General features: G+C 55.7%; 1 protein-coding gene across 5 annotated transcripts in view; it reads left to right on the top strand.

Moving 5' to 3' along the window:
- Window positions 1–14,060, top strand: part of OSBPL2 (oxysterol binding protein like 2) — a 42,304-nt gene that overhangs the window by 20,020 nt on the left and 8,224 nt on the right. For 4 of the 5 annotated variants that reach the window (XM_033094667.1, XM_033094668.1, XM_033094669.1 and 1 more), the window contains exons 3-8: window positions 1,205–1,349; window positions 3,852–3,927; window positions 7,683–7,817; window positions 8,534–8,631; window positions 11,929–12,111; window positions 13,661–13,768. In XM_033094667.1, coding sequence (XP_032950558.1) covers window positions 1,205–1,349; window positions 3,852–3,927; window positions 7,683–7,817; window positions 8,534–8,631; window positions 11,929–12,111; window positions 13,661–13,768 — 745 coding nt within the window. The remainder of the gene's footprint in view (window positions 1–1,204; window positions 1,350–3,851; window positions 3,928–7,682; window positions 7,818–8,533; window positions 8,632–11,928; window positions 12,112–13,660; window positions 13,769–14,060) is intronic. The other variant, XM_033094670.1, reaches the window with a different exon arrangement.

The raw sequence follows: 14,060 nt of genomic DNA, 5'->3' as shown, positions 1-14,060 counted from the left end.
CGCTGTTGCTTTCGGGAACAGTAGCAAAAAGTAGAGGTGACAGGCTGTTTTAGAAAAGAGGGCTCATTCAAGAGGTTCATTTTTAATATATCCTTTCAAAATCATTGTGTAATAAGTCTCCATGCTACGTTTTGTGAATCTGACCATATTGAAGATTATGAAAGGAGATGTTTTTGCTTATTCTCAGGGAAGCTTAGCAGCAGATTGGTTTATGTTTTGGGGTCTGAGAGCAATTAACCCCCGGCCTTGCGCCCTGGGCCTCGCCGTCCTCTCTGTGAAATGAGGGCTGTTGTGGAACCCTGAAGTCCTGTGAGCGCCATGTCCCCCAATAGTCGAGGTCATCACCGAGCAAGCGCCAGCAGTCCAGGAGCGCCCTCCCGCAGCTGGAATGAGGCGCCCCAGCGGCCGCAGCTCCCCTTGTAGCTCTGGAGCAGAAGCTGAGTGTTCCTTCCACTGGTGTACTGTCTGTGGCGGGAGGAAACGTGTTCTCCTTTCCCCCGAGAGTCGCCTGCTCTTTTGAAAGAAAGCCCCCTTGGTGGGAAGGGTCATGGAGCATGGCCTAGTTGGTGGCTCTTACTGGGTAACTGGATGGTCCAGGAGAACATACTCGGCTGTGTTTCACATAAGTCCCAAATAGTGCATTTCCCCCAGGTTTCTTGTGCCACCGAGTGCTCCGTAAGTTGCACCGATTACTCACTATTTCAGTGACTGTCTTGCATCTGATGGGTTCTGGCAGTTGCGTGGCGCAGTGTCCTCGTGCCTTAGGAGTGAGTTCAACGGGTTGGGGCTTAGAACCGATGCAGAGCATGACCGCGACCTTGTGCAGAGACACCTGCCACCCCCTGAAGATGGAGCTGAGTGCTGGGGGCGGCCCGGAACGGAGAGGCGCTGACTACAGGCCTGAGAAACTGTCCTGGGCCCAGGGCTGTACCTCGGGCCAGCGGACAGTCCCCTCCAGGCCTGTATGGAAGCTGCAGTACTTGAAGTTCAGGTTTGAGTGGGTATTCTCGCTCAAGAAGCTCCCTGCAGTGTCCCTGCCTCTCTGCTCTTTCTTCAGTCCCTGGGAAACGGATATAATTATGCCAAAGGTGTTCATAAAAACCATTTAGAGCTTTGGGTATTCTGCGCAGTCAGGATTCTTGGAGGCAGACTTTTTTTACCTTCTAAGACCTGTGAAAATTACCATTCTGCTTGTCTTGTGCAGGCTTTGATTCTGATAACTCTTCTGGGGACTTTTCAGAGACAAATCAGCGAGTCACTGGAGTAATTCATGTGGACACCGGCCAAAGTAATGGGATTGGAAGGGCTGGGGAGAAGCCCCCTCAGGAGAATGGGATTCAAAAGCACAGGTATGTCGTCCCACGCGTGTGCTTTACTCTTCCAGTGTATCTGTAGTGACCCCCTAACACGCCGCAGGCGCCCCTGCAGCTCTCAGAGTCATGAGCGTCACCCAGGCGGGCCCCTCCTGACAGCACCCAGCACCTGGTCAGCCAGAGACTTGAAGACGCGCTGCCTCTCCTTGGCTCCTGGAGATCAGTGATGGCGCGTCTGTCACTAGTGGTGCCGTCATCCATAGAATGATGGGAACGGCCATCCCTGCCGGGCATTGCCGGGCGGCCTGAGCGCAGTGGGTGACCTGGCGCCGTGCACACGGCCGGCGCTGCAGATGGGCCCTCAGCTGAGGCTGATTTCCGGTGCATCCGTCTGCGTTGACCTCTCACCACTTTGAGTTTGGAGTAAGGGTTGTTTAGTGCGGCAAGGCTGCATTCCATTCTCCTCCCCCAGGGTTTCATTGTCACACAAGCAGATTCTGCTGCCGGTGACCTGAGTGTTCCTCAACAGAAGTGGCATCACAGGCCGGCCAGGTTGTCAGCCGGCGGTGGCCCCCCGAGATGGCGCCGGTGGGGAGATGAGCCGGTGGGGAGGCGGCCCCCGTCCTCCCCACACTGATTTGCATTTCGGCGCCAGCCAGCCCTCCAGCTTCACCGCGACCTGCTGTGAGGTCTAGACCCAAATGCCCACTGATATCCCCACCCAGAGGACTCACGCCTGTTCGTTGGCACACGTCCTCCTGCTCAGGCGGCCTGGCCACCAGCAGACCGGGCTCTCCCGGGCTGGACCTCTGTCGTCAGCCCTCCCCAGCATCCTGGGACTCGGGTCTATTGCCAGGTGACAGCAAGTCAGCCGGGCTGCCTCCCTCCTCCCTCCCTGGCCGGTCCTGTCAGCCAGCTCTGACACGCTGGCCTCTTCAAACATGCCTCGGGGCCCTGCCACCCTCCTGCCTCCCCTGTCACGTCCCGGTCCAGCCCACGCCATTCTGTGCCTCCGGCAGTCACCCTGGAACTGCGTCTGTACCCCTCCTCCTCCTCCATGCTGCGGGCAGCCATTTTTCCAGAGGACAGTTCTGACCCCTCACTTAAAAGTCTCGGGTGGATATCCACGTGGTCCCGAGCCGTTGCTGACAGCACCACTTTTCCTTTCACAAGTGCCTCAGTTTGGACAGTGAGCCAAGGTCCCCCTGCTAGGACGAGAGCCAGCAGCCTCTCCTCCCGCCCTGGCCCCTCCCCAGTCAGGGCTCTGCCCCTGCCCCCCTCTGCCCGTCCCCCTCTTCAGTGCCTACTGTTCCCTCCGCTCTCCATGCTCCCTTCCCTCCTCGCAGCGGCCCTGCTCCCGACTGTGAGTTTTTCCTTCCCATGTCATTTCGAGCTGCCTTGTTCTCTCCCTCTTGTCCCATCCCAAATAAACAGTGTGCCCTGACTCAGCTCCCTTAATGTGACATCCCTGATGCAGAGCTCAAGTCCTGAACAGGCGAGGACATGTCCTGAAGATCAGAGTGCTGGGGGGGGAGAGGTGGCCCGACCACGTACAGGCCTCCCAGTGCAAATGCAGACACCACTTGACAGCTGCTTACACAAAATTGGAATTCCACAGGGAAACCCAGAGTGGCTTCTGGAACGCAGGGCGGCCGCGGGGAGCCAAGGCCCCACGTAGCGCTGTCTGGGCCACGTTGCTGTCCTGCCAAGCGGGTCTGTCTGCAGTGCACGGGCCCGCGTGCCTGCCCCAACCCCGACCCAAATCCCACTCCGGTGCCCCTCCCCCAACGGAGCCAGTGTCTTATCCCAGCCAAGTGCCCAGGAGGGCGATCAGGGCCCCCCTTGGGTCAGGGGTCCCTTCATCTGTGAGCAAGTGTCATGGTGCAGACATGGCTGTGGGCTTCCCCTGTAGCGGCGGGGAGACGGCCTGAGACGGACCGGCTCAGGCAACACAAACACATGTTTAAAGGGGGTTGAACAGCTGGTTTCCGGAAAGGTTTCCTTAATTGGGTCCCTTTTGGCTTGCTCCTGGCCCGGCCTCTGTCCATGGTCCTGCTGTGTTCCACTGCCCCTCGGGGAGGGACCGATGACCTTTCTTCCTGCTCCTCTGGCGCCCTGCCCCCAGTTCTATGGAAGGAAAGGCGGCTGTGTGGTCATGGGCATTATATCCCAGGAGGCCCTCCAGAGTCCGTGCAGAAACCATCCTTTGGGACTTCAGCAGCTAGTCTTCTTTCTCCCCAGGCACTGCAGAACAGAGTTGCTAATGTTTAGATAGAAAAAGGAAAGGGAAAAGTGGCCTTGAGGGTGGCCGGTTGGCTCCATTGGATAGAGCGCGGTGCTCTTAACAACAAGGTTGCCGGGTGGATACCCGCGTGGGCCACTATGGGCTGTGCTTTCTGCTTGACTTGGAGCTGATGGGTCCTGGACAAACACCCTTAAATAGATAAAAGTTTAAAAGCAAACGTGGCCTTGAGCAGAGTCATCCGTCGTAAGCGGCTCTCCTTGGGCTGACGCCTGCTGTCCTCTCTCACCGCTCAGGACGTGCTTGCCGGCCCCCATGTTCACCAGGACCGACTTCAGTGTGTGGAGTATACTGAAGAGATGCATCGGCTTGGTGAGTCCCCTGGGCTGCACCGTTCCTGTGCGTTCATGGCCTCTGCGTGTTTATAAACGGCACGAAACAGAGACAGTGAAGTAGCAAAGGCGCAGACGCGGAAGGGGAAGGGTGAAGAAGCTAAGGTGTTACGGCCCGTAGGAGGCAGTTCTGTCGGCTCCACTCTGGGCGTTCCCCTCGGGGTCTGTGATGTGCTCCTAGTCAGCTGGCTTCCGGTGACCCGCATGAAATGGGGGCTTTCTGGGGTTCCCAGACACGCTGAGCGTCCCCAGCCCATCCACACGGGGCTGCCGGCAGAGCTCAGATGCTCAGAATCTATAATAGAAGGAAGCGTTGGGCAGCTGGTGTCCAGAGGCCACAGGCTCTCTTTTGCTGGTCTTTCCCGACTGAGAAGCCTGCTGTGACTCTGGGGAGGGGCACCCCTAGGAGCACGCACCCTCCGCTGACTCTCCCAGGGCCTTGACTCCAGCCTGCTGCTGCGGTTACTTTTTGCTCTTCTCCACTCCAGTCCTTTGTTCCCAGAGGAACATCTTTCTTTAACCTTTTTGTTTTGAAATAACTTTAGATGTATAGAAAGTTGTGAAGAGCACTGTGAGTCCTGTAAACTTCACCCAGCTTCCCATAATCATCTCACCTATAACCATGGTGCAGTGACCAAACGAAGGGCGTCTGTGGGAACGTGACTGCTCCCTGAGCCACACACGTGACCTGGCTTTCCCTGTGTTTCCTGATGTCCTTTTATTGGAGGACAGTGTTTAGAGAGCAAGATGTGGCCGCTGGTCATGCTTGCCAGGCCTGGGTGGCAGTGCCCCAGGCCCCCCGCAGACTGGGGACCTCGTCCGCACCCTGCGCCCTGCTTGCACACGCACACGTCCGCACACCTCTGTCAGCACTCTCTTCAAAAACATGTTTGGGAATTTTTCTGAGCGGTATCACCTCCTACATTTTGACCAACCAGCTCAGGTCCAGACAAAAGTGTCTGACGGGATCTGTGACGAACTCAAGCTCCTTGATCCTGACCCTTCAGAAGTCTGGTACCAAAAGCATCTTTTCAACAGTGACGCCATGGCAGTGCACTCCCCACGAGACTGATGGGTTTACATTAAAGCTGAACGTAAACACGGGTTGGCCTGTTCTCAGAGCCACCGGGCAAGGTGACCTTGCTGGGTCGCCCTGCACCACTGGACACATTCGTCACTTTCCCCCTTGAGATGCTTATCGCACTGCACACCTCTAAAGAGACCACACCCTCTTCTTACTACTTAGCTCACTAAACAAGAGCAACAAACGAGTTAACAGTTTCCAGCTGTCTTCAGGGCTGCTTAGGCCTGAGCCAATCCCCACCACTTCCTTCCCTGGTGTTCTAGCGGGTCCTTTTCTTTGTAGATATTTCTTATGTGTTGGACAGGATCGGATTCTTTTTAAAGACAGCCATACACTGTTCTCCCCCTTTAAAAATAACAATGCTTTAGTATCACCAGATAGCCAGCTGCCCCAAACCCGTTCTCTTGGGTTTTACGTCTGTGTGGAACTTGTTTGGATCCTGCTGTCCGTGACCTTTTGTTGCTCTTCGGGGTTTACGAGCTGAAGCCCAGCGCCTAGACCCACTCGTTCACTGTCACTGTTCATTCATTCCCTGGGCTGCGTCTGCAGTGAGGAAGCCCCCTTCCTCTGCTGTGAAGGTGGTTTGCATAAGACAGTACGGCTGTGAGTGCTTCTTCCGGTTTGTCAGTTTTCACATAAAGTGTCGGGCTCGCTAGCATCACCCAGCGGGGACAACATCGCCAGCTAGTTTGTCTCTTTATTTACTTTTGAAGTCAGGGCGTTGAGCCTCTTTGCTGTTGCAGGCCGTGGCTGGTGGTGGCCCCTCCAGTGGCCCACAGTCCTTTACAAACGACGCTCCTGGCTCATGATGTACTTTATTGTCCGGCACCTGCAGTCAGCCACCTGTGCAGGGAGAAGATTCCGGACCACAGCTGGGCGGGCCCCAGGCAGCTGCTGGATTGGTCTTGTTTCTGGATCTCCTGAGGGGAGACACTTAGGAACCGTGTTTTGATTTGTTTCAACAATGCTTCAGATCTGGGGCGACAGGATTTATGGAGCCACCATCGTGTGTGTGATTCTCCCACTCCGACCGTGCTAGAGGTGACGGACGGGGACGGGCGCAGAGCTAAGGGCTCACTCACTGTATCCCTCACATGCTGTTCTGGGGAGCACCAGCTCCGCTGAAAGCCGCGTGTTTACCACAACAGTGGTCTGTTGGCTTCCGTGGCTCTTTTGTGTCTAGTGCATCTCCAGCCACTGTGCTCGGAGGGCGTCTGCACTGGCTCCTTCACTGGGGGGGGCTGTGCCCGTGGGATTTCACGGGCTCATTTGTTTCTTTTTATGCTTGATGCATGGAGGTTGCTTTTCTAAACTTAGTTTTGTTTTCAAATTGTAAGTCCAAAGTCAAATCTCCCAAACAAGGTATAGTCCTAGATCTGTCTGTCTGTCTGTCTGTCTGTCATCTATCCATCCATCCATCCATCCATCCATCCAGCTATCCAGCTCCCTGTCCCTGTCCGCTCCCTCCTGTACTGTCCCTTCCCCTAGAGGCAACCATTACAAAATCTATAGTCTGTCTTACCACGCCTCCTGAAGTTGACAATGCATATCTGCTGCCCGTTTCTTTGGGTGCACGATAGGCTCCCCACACCTTTCTCCACCCACGGCACGACGTAGCTGCTTCTCATTCTTTTGGTCCCTGCATTGTGCTGCCTCTGGGGCGGCCTGTATTTACTGACCTGGCCTGTTGTGGGGCATTTGGGTCATTTCTGGCCTTTGCCGTGTGTTTGCTGGAGGGTCTCTGGAATAATCTGGCCCCTGGACCCCAGGATAAGTGCGTGTGCAGTTCTGATGTGGCGAATTCCCTGGGGAGGAGGGGAGGGTGTCCTACTTGCAGTGCCACCAGCAGGCGTGGGGCAGGCGAGCAGCTGAGCAGTGGAATGTCACGTCGCCTTATCTCTTTCCTCCTGATGTGAGCAAGGCCAGCGTGGCTCCTGCGCTCAGGGCTGCCTGTATTTCTTTCCCTCCCTCTCCTCCGGTGCCCTCTGCCCTCTGGCCCCTCACCCTCCGGTCCTTTCTGACACCCTGCCCTGCTCAGCAGGCTTCTTCCTGGGAGGGCCTCTGCCATATTCCACTCTGTCAGCATCTGCTCCATACACACCAGCTCTCAGTGCCCTGTCACACTGTCCCTTAGTGTCCCCCTCAGCCTCTTCCTGGCTCCTGCCCTGCACTACTCACTCTGCCCACCTGGACCTGAGCGCAGGTCCCAGAGGGAAACACCGTGGCCAGCTTTGAAAGGCCTCTGGGCGCAGCACGCCGGGCCACAGTATGGAACGTCTCACCTGCCTGGTTAACGAGCCATCACCCCTGACGTGCTGGGAAGCTAATGAGTCTTTTGAATGATGCTTTGGGACCACAAATCTGGAGGTGGCCTGAAAGACACACTGGAGTTTGGGGGCAGGCCACTGGAGGTGGCCAGTCAGGGGGCTCCTGCACTCTCAGTGGTCTGAAAGGGGGCAGTGGCCGTAGACAGAGGAGTGGGGGGGCAGAGCCATTGCACAGGCAGTGGGGGGGCAGCGACTTTACCTTCCAGGGGTGCTCCCCCACCGCTGGGGGGTTCAGATCTGTCCAGGAAGGGGCCCTCCGCGCGGCGCGGGAGTGGGCTTGCTTCCTGGGAAGCGGCCCCTCATGGTCTTTGCTGGCCCTCGAAGGAGCTGTCCAAGATCACCATGCCCATCGCTTTCAACGAGCCCCTGAGCTTCCTGCAGCGGATCACGGAATACATGGAGCACGTGTACCTCGTCCACAAAGCCTCCCGCCAGCCCCAGCCCCTGGACAGGATGCAGGTGGGTGCCAGAGCGTGGTTGTGAGTGGACGTGACGCCACGTGACTGGCCACGTCATGGTTGGGACCCGGCCCCTGCCTAGTGGACGTCTGGGAGGGGAGCCAGCAGAGCTGACCCTGAGTGTGGGTGCTGTCTGTCCTGCTCGGCGGCCGTGGTCTCATAGGCCTGCATCTCAGCCCCGCCTGGGTCCTTTCAGCAGCACCGTCCATGTGGGTGCGTGTGTGTACCCTGTGTGTATACCCTGTGTGTGTGTGTGCCATGTGTGCACCTATATGCATGTCATGTGTGTCCGTATGCATGCACGTGTGGCCATGTGTATATGTGCACCCACGTGCCCACATGCACATGTATGTTGTGTGTGCATGCATGTGTACCCATGTGCATGTGTGTTGTGTGTACCTGACTGCACACATGCGCGTGTGTGTGCCTGTGCACTTGCACAGCTGGGACAGACAGGCCCTTGCAAAGGGCCTGTAAGAAGTCCAGGCGGCGGTAGTGCAAGCAGCGGCGAGTTCCTGCTCCTCTGGCTTAGAGGAAGTGGTGGGTGGCAAAGGCATCTCCCGGAATCTCTGTAATCTCAGACATTTACATGTGGAGGACTGAACAGTCACCAGAGAGTAAATAATGACCCAGGGAATCTCGGTGCCTGAACCGCCCTGCAGCCCTTGGCTCTCGCCTCCTGCTGGAGACCCGCTCATGCCTGTGTGTTGTTTGCAGTGTGTAGCCGCCTTTGCGGTGTCAGCGGTGGCTTCCCAGTGGGAGAGGACTGGCAAGCCGTTCAACCCGCTGCTGGGAGAGACGTACGAGCTCATCAGGTAAGGCAGGCCCCCCACAACCTGTGCGTGGGGCGCTCTGGTTGATGGTGGGCCGGTTCATCCAGCAGCGTGGATCTCTCCACTCTGAGGAGTTTACTGAAGGGCCTGCAAGACCGTGGGCGAGAAGATGTTTCACGTACGAGGAATGTCATGTCAATTACATAACAAAACCCTAGTGAGGAAAAACAGTTGAAAATAGGACAATGTTTTCAATTCAGGAATGGAGAGAGAACGTATATGAATGTGCTGGACAGAGCGTAGGGCCGTCAGCTTTGAGCTAACGTGGATGTCGGCCCCAGGACACACACTTGTCCGTTTCCCGGAGCATCAGTCGGTGTTGTGCAGGGAGCGGGTGATTTACACAGAACCTATGGGAGGCCCTGCTCCCAGCCTCCTGACCACACGCAGCCTCGCGTGGGCTCTTAGGCGTGGCCGGTGCTGTGGCACAGTGACCCCACCACACCTTATCTTAGGTGCCACTCAAGTTCCTTCCAATGGCGTTCCTCGCGGGAAGCTTCAGCAGCCCCTCCTGCCCCAGCCCCACCCGCAGTGTCCCCCCAGTCCTGGAGCCCAGCACACACACCAGGGACTGCACCCAGGGCAGACTGGCTGTGTGTGGTACTCGCCAGCGACCTCACTGGCCCACAGTTATCTGTGTGCCAGCTGGCTCGGCGAGAGTGCCACCCAGAGCACAAGGAAAGAGTTCACACACAGCTGTGCGGTGGTCTCACAGTCGTCAGGTCCGCCAGGTCACAGAGTGAGCACAGCCTGGGCCCGGGCTCCGCGAGCGTTTGGTGACATGTGCAGTAGCTTTTGTTCCATCCACTCTGGGTGCTGGTAGGAGCCTGTGGGGACATTTTATTGGACAGAAGTTTGTTTTTAAGTACAAGAGCATGCTCTCTCTTGAGAATGTGTAAAATTGAGAAAAGTGAAAAAGACGAGTCAGACATAATCCCATGAAAGACACTCAGTGTTAACATTTTAGTAGGTTTCCTGTGTGTGTGTTTACATGATGTGTCGTGGTTAACTCGTATCCTTCTTCATTTAACACTATGCCACATTCATTTCCCCCACGATATTAAACCTTTTCCTAAGTTACAGTATTTTACTGATGCCACGACACGTTTTTCGTGTGTTAGCATTTCTGCCTGTCATAATTTATTTTGCGGCATGTTTTCTTTCTTTGGTAAAATAAAACAAGGGTGTTGGTGTGATCAGTGGCCTCTTGGGTTCAAAGAAGTGTAGTTTCTTTGAAATTTCTGACTGTGGTTGCCGGGTCCCTTGTCCCATGTGTTAGGATGACCTCGGTGAGGAAACGGTGGTGGGATCTGGGATGTTGGTCTGCTTGCAACAGGCAGTCTTCGGGTGTGTAAAGAGGCTGAAGGTGTGTGCCAGCTCTGGTTTCAGACACGGGGGCAGGATGTCACCCTTAGGGACGCAGGCCGGCTTGCACATGTGCAGTAAAGCACTGCTGGTTGGGCAGCGACATTAGGGCCGGAGCTGTGAATTCTAATCTGGCTTGGCCTGGACGCTGCCGCTGCTGCCCGATTTTTGGCCCACTGCTGGCCTGGGAATGTGACTTCACTGGCCCTGAGCGGTGGAGCAGCTGGGCTTAAAATCTCATTACCTTGGAGAGAGCTGGACACGTTAGGGTGCCACCACTGGGCTTCTCCATAAATGACCCGGGTTCAGCAGGTGATGTCACAGCAAGAGGGATGGTAGTGACAGCCCTGCATCTTCAGTTTAGAAATGGGGGAGGTGAAGCCCAAACGAGGGAAAGACTTGCCCTGAGAGTCAGTCCTGAGGGATTCTCTGTAGTGCCTAGAGGGTTCTTTGTAGGTGTCGAGGGTTCTCCTGAGCAGGTTTCTTGCTCCAGCCCACATGTTTTAGTGCCAGGTTCAAGATGCTGACCTTATCCAGCTTTTAGCAAGTTAGTACAATTTTAGTTTATTAAAGAGCATCAGTAAAATATCTTAAGGGGCAGCTGGTTGGCTCAGTTGGTGAGAGCACAGTGCACATAACACCCAGGTCGCCGGTTCGATTCCCACATGGGCCAGGGAGCCACACCCTCCACAAATCAACTAGATTGAAAACAGTGACTTGATTTGGAGCTGATGGGCCCTGGAAAAACACACTGTTGCCCAATATTTCCCAATAAAAAAATTAAATATATATATATATATCTTGAAAAGAGAAATCAAAGCATAATATGAATAAAGTTCTAGGCAGCGGGAAATACGCGATACAGGTGAAAAGACTCTGAACAGCCCAAGTGCCGATGGCTGTGTGACAGTCCTAAGTTTCACCTCATCCAGGAGCTTCATTCTGGATTGGACTGAAGTGTCGCAGACTGACAGAAAAAAACTAATGTTCTTTCTAAACCAGTGTACTTGGTGTGTCATGTCTTAGTCCCCAGGTCACATGCATGCCCAGTGTCCCTGCACGTTAGGCACACAGGACCTGCTCGTCTTTCTGTTTGGGGACCACCATGACCAGACCAAGTCACTCACCGATGTCTCTGTACCCTCCCAGATTGCTCCGTAAACTAAAAATAGCACTTTCTTTTCTTAGACAAGTATTCATTTTGTAAATTACATACCTTGGTAGGCAACCTTTTAAAAATCTAATTTTCAACTTTCCTTCCTCTGTAATGATTGGAAATTCAGATTTCAGTTAAGTTAGTAATTATGTGGTTTAGCTTTTATAATTGCTAATGACTACAACTGTAGGTGTATTCACAGTTCCGGAACAGTTAAAAAAATGACATTTTTATTGAAAAAGAGTGCACCAAAATCCTATTTCCTGGCCAGAAATATCTCAAGGCATAAGACACTTTATCGCAAAACTTCCAGGAGCCTCAGAAGAAGGCGAGAAAGGAAACCCGTTTCGGAAAGGCTGGAAAGTCATCCCTCCTGGTTCTGGGGCAGCTGGGCATGTCTTGAGGCTCAGTGACAGTCAGGTTCAGGCCTCTCGGTCCCTGGTTCTGAGGGGAGCTTGCAGACCTGCATGTGCTCAGGTGGGCCCGTGGAGGCAGTTCATGCGTATGCATGTGTTGTCGGCATTAGGCCAAGTGTGACATCTGAGCAGGTGTTGGATATTTCTGCCACCGGTGGCAGCAGGTGTGGTTCCCAGTTGCCAGCGGCTCTCCTGACACGAGCGCCCTCCGCTCGCACGCGCGTGTGCCACTGCGGCTGCACCGACGGCCGCGGGGTGGACCTTGATGGGGCCGCCGTCACTAACGTGGCTCCTACTCTGTCTCTCCCGCTCCCCTCCTTTCTCTCTCGTTTTTGTACCTAGGGAAGACTTGGGGTTCAGATTCATATCCGAGCAGGTCAGCCACCACCCCCCGATCAGTGCATTCTATTCCGAGGGCCTCCATCACGATTTCCTGTTCCATGGCTCCATCTACCCGAAGCTCAAGTTCTGGGGGAAGAGCGTGGAGGCGGAGCCCCGGGGCACCATCACGCTGGAGCTCCTGCGGTGAGTGGGGCCGCCTGCTGCAGACCCAAGGGGCAGGAGCCCGTCCTCACTGGGAGGGAGGCTTCCTGTGCTGGCGGCCCAGGCCCTCGGGCTGAGGCGGCAGAAACCTTACAGTCAGACCGCTCCCCCAGGTACCTGGCGGGGCTGGCGCTCCTGGGAGGAAGTCCTCCGTCTTCTTTCCCACGGGGTCTGGACATGCTCTGGTCACTGGTCGGAGCTGCGTGCCGACCCCGCACTCGCAGCACCAAACAAGCAGTGTTTGTGTCTCCCGTGGTGTCTGGGCAGCCGGTACCTGCTCAGGGTCCCATGAGGTGGGCCAGGCCGGGGGGCCCTGGGTAGAGCATCTGCTTCCACAGCAGTTGGTGCTGGTGTCCCTCAGAGCCGGAGACCCAAGGGGAGAAGTCTCCAAGAGGGAAGCCACAGCGTGACCCAAACGCCTCCCCTCCACCCACCTGTGTGCTGTTGGTCACTCCGACCAACCTTGGCCTGGGCGGGAGGGTTTGAATTCCAGGACGTAGGGAACATGGAGGGGCCGTCCGCAGGCTGCCCCCACACCCATGCAACCTGAGTCTAAATGCTGATCCAGTGTTGATCGGACACTACGAAACAGAAACGGAGTCTCTAGCAGTTGCCTGCAAAGCCACTGCAGACGCAGTCCAGGCCGCGGCCAGCAGCCGCTTCCCAGGTGTGAGGCCAGCTGGGGAGCAGTACCCTGGGGCAGGCACGCATAGAGTCTTGTTCCCCGTTGGGACGGCCTGGATGGTTGTCAGAGGTCCATGAGGACCTGGGGGAGCAGGCTCTCCCCAGTCCCGCCCCTGCGTCCCGTCCCGTGGCTGGTGAGGTCCCCAGGCCCAGGAGGGCAGCCCCTCTGGGAAACGGGCCTGTCCCGGTGGCCTTTGCTTTTGGGAGAGGCACGTAGAGATGAAAAGATGCACACCTCACTGAGTAACGTGTTTGGATTACACCTGGGAAATTCAAGGAGTTGCAATTATGTGTCATGAAATTTTTCTACACCGAGCTGCCGTCTGCCCTTAAATGTGGCTGCTTTCCGCAGCCTCCCTCGGGACACAGGTCCTGCAATCTCACTTCCGATCTGTGGGGGCTTCTCTTCTCCTTGGGTCAGGCCACTGGGGAGCATGAGGAAAGGTGTTCGCAGTGTGTTCCAAGCCACAGGCCACCCCCCGGTGGTCCTGCCGTGCCCTGGCCCCCAGCTCCCCAGGCTGCGGCCGGACCGCGTCCCATGGGTGTGTCTGCTGAGGCCCTTCTGCGGGCAGCTTGACAGGAGAGCTACTCTCTTTGTCTCCATGTTCTTTATTGATGCTGAACTTGTCTTGACATTCAAGTAGAAAGCTTTGTTGAGGCTACAAAGGAAAGAAGACATAAATTTCAAACGAATGCTAAATAAATAGCCACTGTCCAGGGGAGTTCAAAGCAGTGTTCTCTCGCATAGGTTTTAAGGCAATTATGGTTCAATTCCGTCTGCTGCCTCGCTTCTGCGTCGTGGTGTCTGCTTTGCTGTCTGACTCGTTTGTTTTCTGGCCTCTGACAGACACAATGAGGCCTACACCTGGACCAACCCTACGTGCTGTGTGCACAACGTGATTATCGGCAAGCTGTGGATCGAGCAGTACGGGACAGTGGAGATCCTGAACCATAGGTAACGGGCGGCGGCGTGTGCGCCATGGGTGGCAGGGGCCTGACACCCCACGCCGCCCACACGTGCCTGCCCCGCCCGATGGCTTCAGGACGGGCCGGCCCAGCCCCGGTGGCGGGACCTGATTCCGGTGGCGCTGAGGCAGGCATGCTGTGTTGGTACTTGTCTTGTTTTTAGTCACAAGAGTTAACTTATTTTGAAATTTTAAACAACAGTAAACAATGGTGATTCCTGGGCGAAGATATAGTGGCCGTTCTCAGTTATTGTCCACTATCCAGGCTGTCATTCCTTATTC

The sequence above is a fragment of the Rhinolophus ferrumequinum genome, chromosome 23, assembly GCF_004115265.2.
Source record: "Rhinolophus ferrumequinum isolate MPI-CBG mRhiFer1 chromosome 23, mRhiFer1_v1.p, whole genome shotgun sequence".
Classification (NCBI taxonomy): Eukaryota; Metazoa; Chordata; class Mammalia; order Chiroptera; family Rhinolophidae; genus Rhinolophus; species Rhinolophus ferrumequinum.
This window is presented reverse-complemented; position numbering and strand designations above follow the sequence as displayed.